This window comes from Narcine bancroftii, chromosome 1 (genome assembly GCF_036971445.1).
Source record: "Narcine bancroftii isolate sNarBan1 chromosome 1, sNarBan1.hap1, whole genome shotgun sequence".
Lineage (NCBI taxonomy): Eukaryota > Metazoa > Chordata > Chondrichthyes > Torpediniformes > Narcinidae > Narcine > Narcine bancroftii.
The window spans coordinates 56,755,018-56,775,614 of record NC_091469.1 but is presented as its reverse complement, the minus strand read 5'-3'; the positions used below and the strand labels follow the sequence as shown (position 1 = coordinate 56,775,614).

The following is a 20,597-nucleotide window of genomic DNA, read 5'->3' as shown; positions in this document are numbered from 1 at the left end:
TATTATGCACTACACTGAATAAATGTAGAGAATGGAAAAAATTGTTAATTAAAACAAAAAATCGAGGTACAGCCTAATCAGGAGCCAATGTAATTCAGTAAGCAATGGTGTGAAGGATGAAAGAGTCTTAGATACCAATTTTATGGAGTTCAGTTAATACGAGACATAACACGAAGTATTGTTGAGGGTTTCAACACCTGGAAAATCAAGATGAAGTTAGAAGGGAAGTTTTCATGAAAGCGCAGTTGTGTGGTTCATTGCTTATCACATGGAAAAAGGTGCAAACCAAAAGCAGTCAAATCAAAACCACAAAATCATTTTACAAACACACCAAAGACTATGTTGTTCCAGACCTCATCCAGACCTCACTGTAGCCTTGATTTAAATATTGATCAAAGATATTAACTTTAAAGGTGATATTAAAGTGAATTGATGTCAATGTCAATAGAGACAGAGAGAGACAGATACACACCAGCTATGGCAAGGAGTCCAGGCCATTACAGCCTACAAAGTGAGGGCAAACACTATAGATGGCTATGAAGCTTCATTACCCGATGAGCTGAACACCTTTTATGCCCTCTTTGAGAAGAACCACCAGACAGTGCCTACTAGAATCCCTAAAAAGGCCAAGGACCCTATGATATCTGTCTCTGAAGGTGACGTCAGAACATCATTCAAGAGGGTGAACCCTCACAAGGCACCAAGCCCTGACACCGTACCTGGCAGGGTACTGAAAATCTCTTTTTCAATCTTTTTATTGACTTTTAATATAATATGAAACATACAATAGATAATGTAGAGAGAATAAGGATACATGGTTTACAAGATTATAATATACAACAACCAATGAAAAATAATAGTGTCTTCATACATAAAGAGAAGAAAAAAAACTTCACATTATACTAAAACCCCCTGTACTAATCTACAAAAACAAATATGAAAAACAAAAACAACACAAAAGGGTACTGAAAATCTGCACCAACTAACAAGCCAGGGTGTTCACAGACATTTTCAACTCATTGCGGAAGCAAAGGTTTCCACCTGCTTCAAAAGGGCATCAATCATCCTGGTACCCAAGAAGAGCAGTGTGAGTTGCCTCAACAACTATCACCCAGTAGCACTAACTTCTACTGTGATGAAATGCTTTGAGAAGTTGGTCATGGCCAGAATTAATTTGTACCTAAGCAAAGATCTGGACCTGCTGCAAGTCGCCTATCGTTACAGTGGCTCCTCAGCAGATGCAATATCACTCAGCTCTGGATTATGTCAAAAACAGCAATTCATACATATGGCTGCTCTTCATAAACTACAGCTCAGCCTTCAATACCATTATTTCCTCAGTGCTGGTCAAAAAGCTACAAACTCTAGGCCTCTGTACTCATCTCCCCAATTGGATCCTTGACTTTCTCATCGGAAAACCACAGTCAGTATTAATTGGAAACAATGTCTCCTCACTGATCATGAACACGGGCGTATTCCAAGGATGTGTGCTTAACTCACTGCTCTATTCATTATACACACATTGCTGTGCGGCCAGGCACAATTCCAATGCTATCTACAAGTTGCTGATTACACCACAATTGTCGGCAGAATCACAAATGGCAATGAGGAAGCGTACAGGGCAGAGATAGATCAGTTCGTTGAATGGTGTAACGACAACATCTTGCACTCAACGTCAGCAAAACCCAAGAGATTATTGTGGACTTCATGAGGAAGTCAGGGGAACACAACCCAGTCCTCACCAAGGGCTTAGTAGTGGAGAGGGTCAAGAACTTAAAGTTTCTGAGTGTCAACATTTCCGAGGATTTTCCCTGGAGTGTTCATATTGATGTAATCACAAAGAAAGCTTGCCAGCGGCTATACTTTGTGAGGTGCCTGAGGAGATTCAGTTTGTCACCGAAAACTCTCACACACTTCCACAGGTGTACTGTGGAGAGCATTCTGGCTGGTTTGCATCACTGCCTGGAATGGAGGTGCCAACTCTTAGGACAAGAATAAACTCCAGAGAGTTGGGCTGTTAACTCAGTCGTTGACATCACGGCACCAGCCATCATGTCATCGAGGGCATCTTCAAGAAGCGGTGTCTTAATAAAGCAGCCTCTATCCTCAAAGACCCTGATCATCCAGGCCATGACCTCTTCATTCTGCTACCATTGGGAAAAGGTACAGGAACCTAAAGACGAGCACTCAGTGGCTCAGGGACAGCTTCTGCCCTGCTGCCATCAGATTCCTAAATAATCAATGAAGCAAAGACACCGCCTGACTTTTAGTGTAGTAATGCTGTATGCTGCACAATACAAAATCTCATCACTTTTCATGATAATAAATTCTGAAGCATATGATGTAACATTAAGAAGACTGAATAAAACTGTTATCAAAAGAAATACACTCCAGAACCTGGGGTAAATGAAACAACTGCACAAAATATCAAACAAGGACTTGATCTTCATTTCTTTAAAACCCGTTTTAATGGGCTGAGGGAACTAGAGGAGCAAATTTGTAAGGAGATTGCATATATGTTTAATAAACATAATGTGGTAGTTGTGGGAAATTTCAACTTTCCAAATATTAACTGGGACACCCCAACAGTAAGAGGGCTGGATGGGGTAGAGTTTGTTAAGTGTGTTCAAGAAATTTTTCTTAATCAATACATAGAACTGAATCGAAAGGGGGCAGTATTGGATCTCCTATTAGGGAACGAGATAGGTAGGAGATTGGGGTTTGTGTGGGGGAACACTTTGGGTCTAGTTTTAGGCACGTAATGGTAAAGAATAGAGATGGGCCAAAGTTTGAGATTGTTGATTGGAAGAAAGCAAATTTCGAGGGGATGAGAAAAGATTTGGATAAGATATTTTCAGGGAAGAATGTTAGCTGATAAATGGAAGATATTCAAAGGAGAAATTCTGAGAGCAATGAGCCAGTATGTCCCTCTGAGGATTAAAGGAAAGGTTAGAAACTATAGGGAGCATTGGTTTTCAAAAGATATTGGGAACTTAGTTCGGAGGAAGAGGGATGTGTACAACAGGTATAAACAGCAGGGAATAGGTGAATTGCTTGAGGAATACAAGGAGTGTAAAAAAATTCTTAAAGAAATTAGAATGGCTAAAAGGGGATATGAAACTGCTTTGGCGGGCAAAGTAAAATAAATCCAAAGGGTTTCTATACTTACATTAAAAGTAAAAGAATAGTGAGGGATAAAATTGGACCCCTTGAAGATCAGGGGGGTAGGCTCCTTGAGAAGTCAAAGGAGATGGGAGAAATTTTAAACTTTTATTTTCTTCAGTATTCACTAAGGAAAAAAATATTGAGTCAGCTGAAGGGAAGAAATATGGTAGGGAGGACATGATTAATACAAGGATTAATGAAGAGGTAGTGTTGGCTATACTGAAAAAGATCAAGGTGGATAAATCTCCAGGTCGACAAAATTTTTCGTAGGACCCTGGGGGCGCTGACTGAAATATTTAAAATGTCACTGGCCACGAGGGAAGTGCCAGAGGACTGGAAGGTGGCTCATGTTGTTCTGCTGTTCAAAAAAGGATCCAAAAGTAAACCTGGTAATTATAACCCTGCAATTCTGACGTCAGTGGTGGGTAAATTAATGGAAAGTGTTCTTAGAGATAGTATATACAACTATTTGGAAAGACAGGGATTGATTTGGAGTAGTCAGCATGGTTTTGTACGTGGTAGATCAAGTTTAACAAATCTTACAGAGCTTTTCAAGGAGGTTTCTAAAAAGGTTGATGAGGGGGAAGGCGGTGGATGTTGTCTATTTGGACTTTAGTAAGGCTTTTGATAAGGTTCCCATAAGAGGATAGTAAGGAAGGTGGAAGCATTAGATATTAATGATGAAATAGTGAAATGGATACAGAAATGGTTGGATGGGAGATGCCAGAGAGTAGTGGTAAAATAGGTCATACACATTAAATGGTAGACAATTGAGGAGTGCAGTGGAACAAAGGGATTTAGGAGTCATGGTAAATAATTTTCTGAAAGTTGAAGCACATGTGGACAGGGTGGTGAAGAAGGCATTTAGAATGTTGGCTTTCATAAATCAGAGCATTGAATACAGGAGTTGGGATGTTATGTTGAAATTGTATAAGGCATTGGTGAGGCCAAATATGGAATACCGTGTGTAGTTTTGGTTGCCAATTTAAAGGAAGGATATAAACAGAATAGAGAGAGTGCAGAGGAGATTTACGAGAATGTTGATGGGGTTTGAGTTACAGGGAAAGGTTGAGCAGGCTAGAACTTTATTTCCTGCAGCGTAGAAGGTTGAGGGGTGATTGGTATTCAAAATTATAAGGGGGGGGAAGATAGAGTCAATGTGGATAGGCTTTTCGCATAGAGAGTGGGGGAGATTCAAACAAGAGGGCATGGACTGAGAGTAAACAGAGAAAAGTTCAGGGGAAACGTGGGATTATTTCTTCACTCAGAGAGTGGTGTCGAACGAACTTCCGGCAGTGGTGGTGGAAGCGAGATCGATGTTAATATTCAAGGAAAAGTTAGATAGGTATATGGATGGGAGAGGTGTGGAGGGTTATGGGTTGAATGCAGGTCAGTGGAATTAGGTGGGAGATGTTTGGCATGGACTAGTAGGGCCGAACTGGCCTGTTTCTGTGTTGTAAATGATTATTTGGAGCTTATTTTGACCATATTGGCCACTGCATTTCTTTCATTGCAGCAACAACTATTCTTTAATGGCTATAAAGTACTAAGGGACATTCTGAAAAGGACAAAGAAGACATCTTACAAATAAATACAAGACTTCTTCAGCAATAGGTCCTAGATTAGTGGTTCTGCCCAACACAACTTCAGCTGGAACTCTCTAATCGTACATAATGCTGAAAGAAAAATATCATTAATCCTTCATGGCTATTGGATGAAGATACTGGAGCTTCCTACTTAACAGTGTTGTGTATCCTCTCACAGGCTGCAGAGGTTCAAGAATGCAGCTCAATTGCAATTCCTCAGATACCTTTACGGATGGCAAATAAATATTGATCTTTCTGGCAATGCCAATGTCACAGAAGAATGTAAAAAATGGAAAGGTCCACAAATTCAAGATTCCTTTATTGTCATGTAATTGTGCGGAATATGTAATATTACATGAAATTTGCTCTGCCTGCTGTAAGGTAGACAAAAAGTTGCCATTCAGCCAACTCTACTTAAGTAACGTCTACACTTAAAGTTCATTTATGACTGGCACAGAATCTCTACAGTTACTAAATGCATTGACTTGAATATAGCATGGTGCATTATTTCACAATGAACATTCACAGTATTTATTCACAAGTTCAATTAAGAGTCCCTCGAAAAATATTTTAACCAATTAGAGTTCTGCACATTGATGGAACAATAATGAAAACACTATGCCATTGATTAATGAGGACAAGAGGCATGGCTTCAAAATTATTAAAGTTTATCCAACTCATTTTGAAATTATGTTTTCGTATGATTTAACAAAAGGCTCATAGAAGCATTTAACAATATAAAACATGGGTTTAAGTCTACTGATTAGTATACTGTAAATTTTGGTGTACAAGTCGACCTTCAGATAAGGTTGGTCCCATTTTCATGGTTTTATTGTATTTCGAGCATATTAAGATGACCCCCCCCCTGCAAATTTTCTGCAAGGAATGTGCTGGAGAATATGTTCAGACCTCCGAGCAACAACCCAAACTTTGTTACAACACCCCAATTGCCAGGTAACAAATCTGTAAATTAAGCAAACAAGTAAAAAGAAAACATTAAATAAAAACTTTATTTCCTGGCCGGGAAGATGCCAAATGGTGCAGGGTCCAAGACTTCAGCATTGGCTGCAGCCATCGTCAGCAATTCCATTCTCAGCATCAGGTGTGATGCCGTCCACATCAAAGAAGTCGCCTCTCTGCCCAAGGGTGCTCTAAGCAGGAACTATTGGCATGTGTCTGCTCCTGGGCAGGATTGGGAACCTCGGGATCCCGGGCAGGAACGGACACCTCGGGCTCTACAATTGTAAAATGACTGGATGGGTCATGGTGGCAGTGGGGAGGTTCTTCGGGTCATCTCATACGCCAAATCTACGTTGAGTGAGTTTTTTTTTGTTGAATTTAAGGTCTCATTGTTGTATCTGGTGTACAAGATGACCCTGATTTTTGAGTGGTTTTTGAGGGTTTCAAAGATTGACTTATATGCCAAAATATACAGTAGTTAACAAAATTAGTATAATTTACTAAGTTATATACAAGCCACAAGTAACCTTAAAAAAAATTACACAACTATAGACACTAAACTGTTTTGTAAAATTTGCTTACCATTCTCATTGTTTCTTGACAATACGTGAAGAAGTCCAAAAATGCTTTGTGTACTAATGTGTGCTTTATTACTGCCTCTCTAGAGATGACAAAAAAGGAATGAGAAGGTTAAGCCATATTAACACGACCAACTTGGACTGAGAATTGGGTACATGCAATTCCTATAGTAAAAGAAACAAAATTACCATAAACATTACATCAATTAAACCTGTTTAAAGAACAATGTCTTTTTTTTTGCTTAGCAAATTTATAAATAGTAAATAGCCATTGGTGGCAGAATCAAGAGGAAGTATTAAGTTAGTGCATGCAACCAAAGATACAGCTGAAAAGTTCCATTGCTGAGAGGTTTAATAGTACAGTCCCAGAATGAGGTTGATCTAGAGGGAAAAGCAGTCAGAAGTCTGCCTCTAAAGAAAATGGGACCACAAGAGTATAGAACTGGAGAAACACGAGAGAGATGGTGAGCTTGTATTGAATGAGTCCACTGAAGATGCCATAGGTAAACCAGTAAAACCTCACTCAACAGTAAGAGACTTGGGCAGAAATAAAACAAATCACAAGAAGCTTGTGATTTCCCCTCCCTTCTTGAATCCCAACTTACAATCCAGAAACAAATAAATAACAATGTAGTATGAAAAACTATTGAAGGTGTGACATGGCTTGTATCAAAGTCTCAAAAAGTCAATCCATTGAGTCTTTATGGGAACACAATGTAATGCACACAAAGTAAGGTGCAATATCTCTGTCAATAAACTACACAACATTGCCCCAATCATGAAAACAAATAAAAAAGTTGTCGCATGCCTGAAAATCTTTTAACAGCTGAAAAGTAGAATTTTGTAACAGACTTCAATGATAAAAGAGAAGCTTAATTTGTGTTACCCTTATGGTTACTGAACTAAAATGGCTAACTTTGGTTGTGTGACAAAATGTGCAAGCGAACTGTATTTGGCATACAATGAAGGTTGTTGTAGTTAGTTTGTGAGATTAGTATAGACTTGATAATGCATGAAATATATACTTTAGGAGAGCAAAAAAAACAAGGGAAAACAATAAATTGAAGGATACTGCACAGTCTACAGAAGAACAAGAGCAAGGAATACATATGCTTTGATTCTTGAAAATAGCAGGTGAAGTAAATAAAGATCATGAAGGCAAAAAGGAAACTATTTTTTGGCTAAAACAAAGAATATATAAACTATCCAGATGCTTTTTAAATAATAAAAGGTCAAAAATGTATCCTGCATTTAGTTCTGGTGACCTTAATGTAATATAAATAGGAGAACTATATGATTTAGAAGAGATACAAGACTGTGATTAGGGGAAGAGATGTTTAATTATCAGGAGTATTTTTCTATGAAGAAGGCAGGGTAGGACGATTTAAATATAGATACAATGATGTCCATGAAAAGGGCAAATATAGCAAGAACTACTTTTTTCTCCTAACCAAGATAATTTGGAGACATTAATTTAAAGACATAGCTCAGAAGATTGAATGAGTGTTTTTTGTTACCCAGAATGCCTTACAAGACAAAGTTGAAGAGTCTGATTAACCAGCAGCTATTTTTGGCCACTATGAATACAAATGGCTGTATCGCCCTCCTGTGTCATAAATTCCTCTAATTTTATGAACATTTTGACAGGGTATTTGAGGTAATAGATTGCATAAAATGCAGGCCATGTTAGCAAACTGAAAACTTTGGAACAAAGGTGATGAACCAAATTTATTTTAACTTGAAGCTCTATTACATAATTCTGTATTATTTCACTACTGTATGAAATCAAACTCTAAAAATAAAAGATGTTACAGCATGAAGAGCAAAACATTAAAGAAATTAGATCTGGTACTCTCTCAAATTTGCTTTTTTCTTTGGTCCGACAACTTATACAAGCAAAGTTCTCTTTTGAACCTTCACATCAGACTGAGTAAAATTGGACAACAGAATGAAGTCAACAAATGTCACACACACCTTAATATGGAATAATATTATTTTCCAAAACAATATGGACTGATCGCAATGACATTTAAGTAATATGATAACATAAAATGATTAATAATTCTTACTTTTGTGCCATAGGCGTGATGATCTTTTTCATTTCTCCCATTATTCCTTCTCGCTTGTCAGGATTAAATTCAAGAACTTTCTCCAATGTTGGGCAAAAAGAAGACTAACAAATAAAAAATATTACAATTTTTTGTGATAAAACTGACCAAAAGAAATGATTTTTACAGAAATGTGTGGCCCCAAAGATAGGTGGAGGGGCAGGTAGTATTAAGGAGGGTCTTTAATGTTGGAAACATGGCTAACAAAATGGGAGATGGAATACAGCATAGTCATACATTTCAGCAAAAGGAATTAAAGGTGTAGATTATTTTCTAAATGGGAAGAAAATTCAGAAAGGAACATCCAAATAGTCTTGGGAGTCCAAATGCAGGATTCCCTAAAGGTTGCATTATACACTGTACATCAACATCTTCTTAATAGCAAAGTCAACACAATACTTCTCTTTAACAGTTGAAATTTGCGTTCACAGTTTTATAAGTTTAGACATTCCTTAATTATCACAAAAGACTTGCTTAATCATGTGTTGCCTTTCCAAATGCATATCATTCAAGTTTTACATTTGGTTTAAATCTATTTATTACTCAATATTGAGCCAATAATTGACGGCCAATAAAGAAAATCCTGTAAATTTGGTATAATGTACAAAAAGCAGTATTGGAATCAATTTGAAAGGAAAATAAAATTTAAATACTTATTCATTCTGATGTTGAGATTTTCAATGTTAATCTTATTGAAATTATATTTATTGCAACAACAACCCAGAGAATGAAATGTTTAAAATCTCACAATGATTTAAATGTCTCTAGTTGAAGCTACGTTTTTGCGACAGTGGTCAAAATATCTATTCTTAACCATAAGCTGCAATATGCAATAACCTTTCCATGATATGCACAATAACTACTAATCAAGTTTATAATTATCACCAAAAACAGGATTAAAGAAACCCAACATAATCCAAACTACATCCCATTATATCAAATTTGCGAGATCCTGATGTTCACTGCTAAGGTGATGCAACACCATTTTTTCAGGAGAACATATTTTGGGTTCCAATAGGAACCTAGATAACAAAAGGTACCTAGTATGTTGCCTGTTTCAGTGGTTCCCCAATGTCCTTTTCACCATATACTGGACATTCAAATACAAGCCCATTCCCATGATAAGACACAAGCTTGGGCACTTTACAGACAACACAGGAGACTTTTCGGCAAAAAAAAAATAAATCTGTGCATCACAGGTTCCATTTATACACGGTAGTAAAAAATAAAAGATGGAAGGGCCCCGAAGCAAAGGAAAAACTCAAGATTTAAAACAAAGTGACAAAGGGTTATAACGAAGGAAAGGTGGAAGTATTATTGCTTAAGTCCTGCAAATCTGAAAAATGCTGAGTTTTCAAATATGTGAAATACCTTAGAAATTTCTCACTGTGTCAATCTGGTCCTCCTGTAAAAAATAATCTGCACCTCTACCTTGGAATTTTGTTTTCTAATATGCTTACTAATCACACATTGATAAAATATAACTATAATAAGCAGTCTGAGAAAAATTTAAAATTTGGGTTGAAAACAAATTGGTTTCTGCTTTGATACTAGTTAGAATAAGATACGAAGCATAAATATTTTGACCAGCAAGCAGGAAATAGATGAAAGCTTACCTTGCAAATCGTGAAGATATTTCCATATAGCTCTTCTGTTAGCATATTCCTCTGTTCCAAAATGGCTTTGTCATTATATGCATATTCTATTATTGTTGATGCCTCTGAATGCCGCAATAACTTTATCACTTCACCTTTGAAACTTTTAATTACTTCTGCTACTTGTTGCTTATTTCTAGCAAAAGAACATACACATGAAATCTTGCCTTATTCTAGAATTCACACATAGCAACTATAGATTTTCTTTCATAAATTAACATTAGAATGCTAACTGAACATTCAAAATTAATTAAAATCAACTTTAAAAAATAGTACATTTGGCAAGAAATAAATTATGGTTAGGTTGGAAGAGATGAGCGACAGCTGTTTTAATATTTAAATGTTATTTCTTGTCTTAGATGGTACTTTCAAATTACCTTCTAACTTATGGCTGCATTTACATCATCAACATAATATTGACTGATTTGTAAAACAAAGCTGATTTTTGCCCTTGGTACAGTGGTTCTAGGGAGTAGATTTATTGCCAGAGTACGTACAACCCTGAGATTCTTTTTTTCCTGCAGGCCAGACAGAATTTCTACTTAAGGGTATTGCAAAAAACTGTGCTCAAGAAAAGATATGTATACAAAAGAGAGAAATGTAGACAAAGAAAAAATGTAAACAAACTGACTATGCAATACAGAAAATATATATATATCCAATAATAAATAATGTGCAAAGTAATGAGTCTCTGAGTTTGTTTAGGAGTCTGATGGTGGAGGGATAGCAACTTCTTGTGAAACCTATACCTCTTTCCTAATGGCAGCAGTGAGAACAGAGCATGTGGATCCTTGCTGATTACTGCTGTGGATCATTGATGATTAACACTGCTCTCCAACGGCAGCACTAAGACTTGGGTTACAGACTTAAACACTAATGGCCTTATAATGTGCCCAGGCTCTGACCAGGAAAAAAACATGATGATGAGATAAAAACCAAGCACTTATTATTCAGAAATCACAAGCACAGTTTCATTGCTACTTCTCTACAATTCAACATGTTAAGGTCTAAGTGTAACAGCATGACATTTTGTCTGGACCAAAACTTGAGTAAGAAATATAGAGTTGGCTTCAAGTCTGTAGGATAATTTATTGTGGGGTTTTAAAATGAAAGAACAACAGAAATAATAGCTGAACCTACAGAAACAATCAATTGCAAACTTTATGCTGGTCTCTCACAATTAACTTCTTACACTGTACTTACCCGTACATTAACATTTTTTTCACAACATGCCTGCCATACTTGGATTTACTCAAGTCAACCAGATGCCCTGCAAAAAAAAAAACAATATCAACTGAGAGGGAGTGTATAGTTTTATTCACTTCCAGGGTTTGGGCATTGCTGGCGAGGCTAGGATTTATTGTCATGGTGAAGCACAGCTTTGAACCTCGAGAGTTCTCTATTGAAGTTACTCCCATTGTATTACTGGGCAGATAGTCAGGATTTAGGCTCAGTGATAATGAAGAACTAAAAATATATTTCTAAGTCAGGATGGCACAGATGCTGATGTTTCCATACATATTCTGCCCTCATCCTTCTTGAGAAGGATTTGAGAGGAAGTTGGGCTGTCTCTTATTGGAGATGTTGTTTTGGCAAGAATTTTACTTCCTGTTTACCAACCCATGCCTGAATGTCGTCTTGGTCACATGCTGAGGAACAGCAAGAGGAACTGAACAGAGAGGAAAAAAAAATCAGCCAGAATCATTACTGCCAACCTTGATGAAGGGGAGCAGAGGAACTCCTTTTACCAGGGTATTTTGACATCACACTTGGTTTCATGCTATTGTGATGGAATATTTGGAGATGTTTTTGGGAGATAAATTGGTAATATTAGAGAAGGTTACATACATACATACACACACACAAACACACACACATACAAACACTTTAAAACAGATCTTATTTGAAATACTGAAGAATTCATATTCAGTGACTAAGAAACTATGGCGAATGCTACACACATTTCACAAGTAGATGCTAATTGAAATGATGTCATGAAATGAATAGACTATTGTCTTGAAAGAACAACCGGAGTAAGGTTGTCTGCGATGGACAATATTGCAAGGCTTTTGACCTCTCTAAAGTGCTCACTCAGAGGTCATTGAAAGGTTTGTTTACCTAAAACAACAGATGGACTAGAAGACTAACTCCTATTGTTTCCTGCAGGTCAGGGGTTTTGTATGTGAGAGAGAGAAGGACATGTGGCTGGCAGTTTGAATCTCAGATGGAGAGAGAGACACACAGCTGAAACAAGCCAGGAGAAGCATGTTGGAACTGAAACAAGGTCCAGAGTGGCAGATGGTTGGAAGTGCTATCTGTCTGATATTTCTCTTGGAATAAGAGAAACAGAAAGGAACTCTGTGGTAACCTGAAAGAAAGTTATCATCTGGAGAACCCTGATGGGACAAGTTTCATCAGCAAGACATTGAGGTGACTAATGGTGGTATCCCAGCTGTGGAAATCATAACCATTTACCTTGCGAGCACCAAAGCCTGGTAAACTTTATACTTGTTAAATTCTGTGCACAGTATAAGAATTGCCTGCAACCATTGAACTTGGAAGAAGGAGAAGTGAGATTGAACTGTGAACCAAAGAACTTTTCTTAAATTTACACACACATTACATACACGTGCCTTAGAATTAGGAGGGGGTTAAGTTGGGTAGTTAAGTTAATAGTGATAAGTTAAAGTTTGATTCTGTTTTCTTGTTTAAAGATAATTAAAAACAACTTTTGTTTAAGTAACCATTTGTCGTGGTGACTATCAATTGCTTTTGGGTTTTGGGGTCGTAACACTACCTTGTGGTCATGGGCATACATTTTCATATGAATAATACAATTCAGCACTTTGATTTGTCCTTGGAACCAGACATGAGGTCTGCAAAACTAAAATTATCAGCAATGAGAAGGCTATTGGTGAAAAGGATACAACAATTAAAATACCTTTTAATTCCTCAAAGACTTCATGCCTCTGTTTTTCATCACCAAACTGAAGGTAACACTGGATTACTCTAGCAGTATCGTGTGCGAATGCAATCTAGAAAAAAAAAGAAATTCCAGCTAAAAAAAAAACCCACCCCCAGCAACTCAATTGCAGTGGTAAATAAGAAAATCTGCTGATGCTGGGGTCTAGTGCAGCACAAGAAGGCAGTCAACATTTGGGCCTGTGAGTTTATCCAGCATTTTTGAGTACTAAACAGAACTACATTCACTTATTTTTGTTTCATAAAGGTAATTATGGATTCAATAAGATTCCAACATACAACTAACAGTAAGAACGAAATAAAAGGAACAAATATGGCACATTCTATTGTATTTATGCTCACCATTATGCAATAAGTAGTTTGTGAATCACGAGCCAATCGGTCTCTTTTGTAGCATTCCACCACTGACAGTAGGATACCACCATGGAACAGTATTTAATTTGTCTTCAAGGCAACGTTCTATCTGCTGAGTTTAATTGAACCACAGAACACTACAGCACAGAAAGCAGGCTATTCAGCCCTTCTAGTCTGTGCTGAAATATTATTCTGCTAGTCCCATTGACCTGCACCCAGTTCATCACCCTCCAGATCTCTCTCATCCATGTATCTATCCAACGTATTCTTAAGACTCAAGAGTGAGTCCACATTTACGCCAGATGGCAGTTCGTTCCACACTCCCACTATTCTGAGTGAAAAAGTTCCCCCAAACCTTTCCCCTTTCACCCTAAAGCCGTGTCCTTTCCTATTTATCTCTCCCAATCTGTGGAAAGAGCCAACTTACACTTACTCTGTTTATACCCCACATAATTTTGTAAACTTCTATTTAATCTCCCCTCATTCTTCTACTCTCCAGGGAATAAAGTCCTAACTTGTTTAATCTTTCCCTGTAACTCAACTCCAGAAAACCCAGCAACATCCAAGTAAATGTTCTCTGCACTATTTCAATCTTACTTATATCCTTCCTTTAGTTAGGCAACCAGAACTGCACACAATGCTCCAAATTTGGCCTCACCAATGTCTTATACATCCTCACCATAACATCCCAACTCCTGTACTCAATATTTTGATTTATGAAGGCCAAGAAGCCAAAAGCTTTCTTTACAACCCTGTCTACCTGAGACACCACTTTCAGGGAATTATGTATCTCCATTCCCAGATCCCATTGTTCCTCTGCACTCCTCAGTGCTCTACCATTTTTTGTGTACACCCTACCTTAGTTTGTCCTTCCAAAATGCAACACCTCACACTTGTCTGCATTAAATTCCCTCTGCCATTTTCCCATTTGGTCCAGATGCCTCTGCAAGCTTTGAAAGCCTTCCTCGCTGTCCACAATGCTTCTAATCAGTGTTATCAGCAAACTTGCAGATACAATTTACCATGTTAATATCCAGATCATCTATATAGTCAACAAACAACAATGGTTCCAGCACCAATCCCTGAGGCACACCACTAATCACAGGCTTCCACATAGTCAATTTTAAATCCAGTTTACAACCTTTCCATGGATACCTAGTGTCTGAACCTTCTGAACTAACCTCCCATGTGGGACCTTGTTAAAGACCTTACTAAAATCTACGTAGACAACATCCACAACTTTTCCTTCACTTTCTTGGTAATTTCCTCGAAAAAAGATTTGTTAAACACAACCTACCACACACAAAACCATGCTAACTATCCTTAATCAGCCCTTGACTAACCAACACTCTCAGAACACGTCAGGCTCACTGGCCTATAATTTCCTGGTTTGCTTTTGAAGCCTTTTTTAAAGCAACAGAATAACATGAGCTGCCCTCCAATTCTCCAGCACCTCACCCATGGCCAAGAACATTTTAAATATTTCTGCCAGGGGCCCTGCAATTTTTACACGTCTCCCTCAATTTCCACGGGAATATCATGTCAAGCCAAGGGGATTTATCTACCTTTATTCACTGTAAGGCAGCAAGCACCTCCTCCTCCTTAATCTCTACATGTTCCATGACACTACTGCTTGTTTCCCTTCCTTATACACTATGCCAGTTTCCTGAGTAAATACTGATGCAAAAAAAAAAACTGTTTTAAGATCTCCCCCATCTCGTGAGGTTCCACTCTGATCTTCTGTGGGACCAATTTTGTCCCTTACTATCCTTTTACTCTTAATATACTTGTAGAAACCCTTTGGGTTTACCATTACAATCCAAAAATTGCAGATCCAACAAATAAAAGACATGAATGCACAAAGAGCACCATAACCAAGGACAGGTATATTATACTGTGCAAAACACCATGGCAGATTATCTACTGGCCAAGATCAACTGGTTTCTGTGCCCAGACAATAATGTTTATTTTAGTATAATTTTGGAAAAAGCTGTCTGCTGAAAGGCCAACATCAAGCTTATCAGGACATCTTATCTGAAAGCAAACCACCAGATGTGGTGACAAGAACAGTAATGACATTCATTCAGATTAAAATAAAACTTAAAAACCTACCAAAAAGATTTCAATTTTAAAATTTCAATCTTAAGGCAATAAAACATGCACTTGAAAACAATTAAAATATTTGGATAAATCTAAAACGAATTCCAAAAAAATCAAATTCTCTCATTTATTTAAAAAGTGCCAATCTGTACCAAGTTAGGAGGAGGAAGGAGTTCAAAAGTTTGAGAGTTGGGAAATCTGTGGAGATTCATTCTGCCCAGTTAGACCCTATTAAGAATCACAGCCACAAATCCTGCATCTTAAGCTGAATGGGAGACTATGCCTCAGCTTCCACTTGGGAACTTTATTATTAAAGAAAAATCTGCCAAATATCTGCAGTAGATTTTAGAGGAAATTTTGCATTAGTATATTAATCTGAGATAAAATGTTGGAGCGCCATTCTCAGGCTGTTAGATACAATTTGCTCACATTTCAGGAATAAGTACAGTCATGCGTCGCATAACACTTTAAATCAGATCTTAATTGAAATACTGAAGAATTCATATCCACAGTGACTTTGCAGAAATTGTGAAGAATGCCTATGGGGATTTCACGAATAGGTGTTAATTGAATTGACTTATGGAATGAATGAATGCACTATTGTCTCAAGCAGGAGACATGATATCTATTGATACCTCTTTGCAGAGTTTTTGACAAAAGTCCTCAAAGGTCACTAAAGGGTTCTTGTTCATCTAAAAATAACAGATGAACCAGAAGACTGACTTCTATTATTTGTTGGAGAATGTCAGATGTTTTTTAACAAGTGAGAGAGAGATGGCAGTTGGAAAGTCTCAGAGAGAGAGGGAGACTGAACAGTGTCAGCCAGGAGAAGCTTGTTGGAACTGAAACAGAAGCTCCAGAGTGGAGGATGGCCTACTCTTGTGTGTCATGCAAGAGGAGAAAATGAGCTGTCTGGTGTTTCTCTTGGAATGAGGAACAGAAAGGAACTCTGTGGTAACCTGAAATAAAACCTGAAATAAGAGGAGAAAATGAGCTGTCTGGTGTTTCTCTTGGAATGAGAGGAACAGAAAGGAACTCTGTGGTAACCTGAAATAAAACAGTTATTATCTGGAGAACCCTGATGGGGCAAGTTTCATCAGCAAGACACTGAGGTGATTAATGGTGGTACCTCAGTTGTGGAAATCCTGGAACAATACATCTCTCTCTACAAAACCTACAAGAAACCTTCCTGAGCAGTAAACATTTACCTTTTAAGCACCAAAGCCTGGTGAACTTTATACATGTTAAATTCTGTGCACAGTATAAGAATTGCCTGCAACTAGAGAACTTGGAAGAATGAGAAGTGAGATTGAACTGTGAACCAAAGAACTTTCTTAAATTTATACAAACATTACATACACGTGCGCTTAGAATTAGAAGGGGGTTAAGTTGGGTTAGGTAAGTTAAAAATAGAAATAAATTAAAGTTTGATTCTGTTTTCATGTTTAAAGATAATTAAAAACAACTTTTGTTTTAAGTAACCATTTGTCGTGGTGAATATCTATTGCTGCTGGGTTTTGGGGTCCTTTGGGCTTGTAACAATACTAATGACAGGCGTTTAGTGGCATGGGTACCAGGGTAATTAAATCATTCTGTGACAGCAACATTTGGTGCTGTTGTATTCCTGCATTAGATTAATTATTGCAGCACATTTTCACCTGCTTGGCCACAGCTTTGCACATCATTCATTTTGTACTGGAACATGGTGCCTGGAGAAATGGACTCAGGCTCATTTGCAGCAACACTGAAGTTCTTCAGTCTTGTGGTAGCAGTTCTGTCAATGTATGTGACAAGAAGCATTTTGCAGTAATGACAAAAGTGGATCACTGAGCGAAATGAGCAAGTCCAATGACGAGAGATACATCCACTACATCTCGTTCTCCATCAGGATTTCTGAACGGACATATGTGTGGTCAGATGTTGCCCAAGTGGATGTTATGCAGCTCATGAATGCATCGTGATATACAAGCCAACACAATTTTTTTCAGCATTATGTACGATACAAAATTTTACACTAAATGGATTAAGATGTGTATAATGGACCAGATAAAACCTTCTTAATCAAGCATTATAACCAAAGGTCGAAAGTAAAAGAAAAACTTACATTTTTGATATTTCCATGGACTAGATTTTGCATTTCTTTCATGAGTTCTGCTTTCTTCTCTTTACTGCAGTCTTTTCTGGAACAAAAACATTTAAAAAAAACCATATTTTAGGAAATAGAAAATAAACCAACATTTTCACAAAAAAAGTTATAACAGAAAACAATGATAGGTCAGGTAGTAGCTGTGGAGGGAGAGTCATCAATCAAGGTTGATGACCCTTCAGCAGAACCGGAATCATTACCAATTTTCTACGACCTGCTGCAGTGCCAGTTTCTGTTCTTGCTTCAAGTTTACAAGTAGCTGATGGTTAGAGCTAAGCAGCAAGTCACTTATTAAAAAAATCTCCAACTATACTTTTTTTTTGAAGACTTTATTTAAAATTTTATAACATGAATACAATAGAGAATTACATTTAAAGAAAAAAAATTAAAATAGTATGATTACAATATTACATCAGAAAACTAAACAAATAACCCCCCCCCCCCGTTAATTGTAACACAATATTAATAGTCTAACTTAAAATTAGTCCAACCCTCCCCCCCAAAATAAAGAGTGAAGAGTTAATAAAATTAACAATATTATATATGGAAAAAAAAACCCACTTACAAAAAAAGAGATAAAACTTAACCTAAAAAAAATTCTAACAACAAAAAAAATTATCAATATTAAAATATCACGCTTAAACATATATTCCAACTATACTTTTGATTATTTTTTGATTATAGAGAGCATTACTACCCAGTTTTATTCTCACATGCATGGCATATAATTAAATTATGGTATATAATATGCTATAACTGTTCCATACCAAATGATGTACAGGTATATCATGTATTTCCATGATTAATGATAAGAGGCAATCTTTAATTTTGTTCACTGAAGATTTCAATTTTTTTAAAAAATCTATAGTTAACGACAGCTAACAATGAGCAGCTTCATAAATATTTTCATGAGTTCTGCTTTATCTAGTTTTCCAAATGCAACTATTAAAATGTTACAGTTCTTGGTAAGACAAGGGAACTGAGGTACAGTTTAGGAAAAATGTCTATGATAAAAGTTAATTCAAAATAGAACAAGCAAGCAATTAATTGTGGGGAAATCAACACGGACTTTCTATTAGATGCATTAAAAATAATTTTGAATAAATTTAAAACAAATATAGATTCTTACTGTGTAACATTAGAGTTAAAAAGAAATAATCATTTTAGTTAGAAACTATTCATCCTATTGTTTAATTTGCAACTTGAGTTAGCTAATAGACACGAGATAATCCTCCATAAAAACAACAACCAAAGGAAAATAATAATCCAATGAGTAAGTGAGGAATTCACAGGGATGATATACTGAGAGAAAATTCAAAGATGAACTTCCAATCAGTTCAGATGTTCAGCGATAGTATCTCAGAAAATTGATGTAATGGATATCTGGATGAAGACTGATGGAATTACATTGAAATGGGGTGCCCTCTCTCCTAGTTCATCAAGGAATCTTAATGGATAAAGCGTGCAAACATGTCCAACAATAAAAATCACAATCTTTTTAATATATTTAAATTGGGATGGGGCCATGGGAATGGATAATGCAGTCTTTAACTTGCCTTAAGGCCTACATTCTATCAAGCAACATCACTTTTTACATGGACATTCAATTATTTGATGTGAACTTTGTTGAAAATACCTTCTTACACTTTCCCAAATCTGTTTTGATCGAATTATTAAATCATAATTAGATTTCTTGTCCTGTTGTCGGTTTAGTTTTAGATCTTTCTTTTGTTTTTTGAAATCATCCCACTTTGGTTTCTTTCTACTCGTGCCTAAAATGACAAAATTGCAAGCTGCATATTAGGTTCCTTAGCAGTAACAGCACAAATACAATTTAAAATATCACATGCTAATTGCCTTACCAACTCAAAAATCAAACATCATAACAGCCTTGTCATTGACATGCTCAATAATATATATCTCAACACAATAGGCAAGAACAGAGTGGAGTTGATAGGTTGCAGGGAAATAAAGTAGCCAAATGATATTGCTCAAAGAGATAGCAGACCTGATGCACTGAAGAGTCTGTTTATATTGGAAGAAAATGAGAGAATATGAGAAAAAACATCAGTGATGCCAGAAGTTTATAATTCCAATTATTTTACTTGCTTAACATAATTTGGAGAGAAAATCACTGACAGTACATTTTAATAAACAAAAAGCTAATATGAAAGAAAAAAGTTATAAAGGTTGAATATAATTCACAATTGTACAATCCAATCCAAAAGATTTTAACCACCAGGCACCAATGTGTACAAGAACAATCTAATTTTCCTTCCATAATTTTCAAATGGCCTCCACAACAGGGTGGCACAGTTGACGCAAGGGCTTTACAGCACCAGCGATTGGGACCAGACCAAGGTTTGAATCCCACGCTGTCTGTCAGGAGTTTGTATGTTCTCCCCATGTCTGAGCAGGTTTTCTTTGGAGGCTCCGGATTCCTCCTACGCTTCAAAAACATACCAGGGGTATAGGTTAATTGGGGGTAAATTGGGTGGCATGGATTCATGGACCAAAATGGTCTGTTACCATGCTGTATGTCTAAATAAATAACAGGAAACAATAATTATGGACAAAAAAGACCAAAATCAAGAATACTCATGTAGAGAAGCACAATACATTACTCAAAGGTACAGTGAACTTTACTTGAGAAAATTAGTTATAATTTAAGAGATAAATATTATATAGTTAGGAAGATACGGAGCTCTTATTTACAAAATATGGGTTTAATGTTTAAATGAAGCGCTGACATTCTCTTCTCCTTAAGGTCTCTATATTATAAGAGAGTTTAAAGAACTAGACATCCCTGTTGAGGCTCTCTTGTCCCATTCTTATTCTTTTTCCACTTTGTAGGATGATGGGGGGGGGGGTTAATTCTTTAATTTTTCTTTATACACCACATGTATTTGTATTCTTTTGAATTATCTTTAAATGTGTTTTTTATTCTGTAGCTTTAAATTTAT

At 36.7% G+C, this 20,597-nt stretch overlaps 1 protein-coding gene across 4 annotated transcripts in view; it reads right to left on the bottom strand.

The window, feature by feature from the left end:
• The window catches only part of pum3 (pumilio RNA-binding family member 3), a 46,220-nt gene that overhangs the window by 18,116 nt on the left and 7,507 nt on the right, over nucleotides 1-20,597 (bottom strand). For all 4 annotated transcript variants that reach the window (XM_069927407.1, XM_069927387.1, XM_069927398.1 and 1 more), the window contains 7 exons: nucleotides 19,271-19,406; nucleotides 17,593-17,668; nucleotides 12,994-13,087; nucleotides 11,256-11,322; nucleotides 10,014-10,188; nucleotides 8,359-8,462; nucleotides 6,294-6,372 (listed from right to left, as the gene is read on the bottom strand). In XM_069927407.1, coding sequence (XP_069783508.1) covers nucleotides 6,294-6,372; nucleotides 8,359-8,462; nucleotides 10,014-10,188; nucleotides 11,256-11,322; nucleotides 12,994-13,087; nucleotides 17,593-17,668; nucleotides 19,271-19,406 — 731 coding nt within the window. The remainder of the gene's footprint in view (nucleotides 1-6,293; nucleotides 6,373-8,358; nucleotides 8,463-10,013; nucleotides 10,189-11,255; nucleotides 11,323-12,993; nucleotides 13,088-17,592; nucleotides 17,669-19,270; nucleotides 19,407-20,597) is intronic.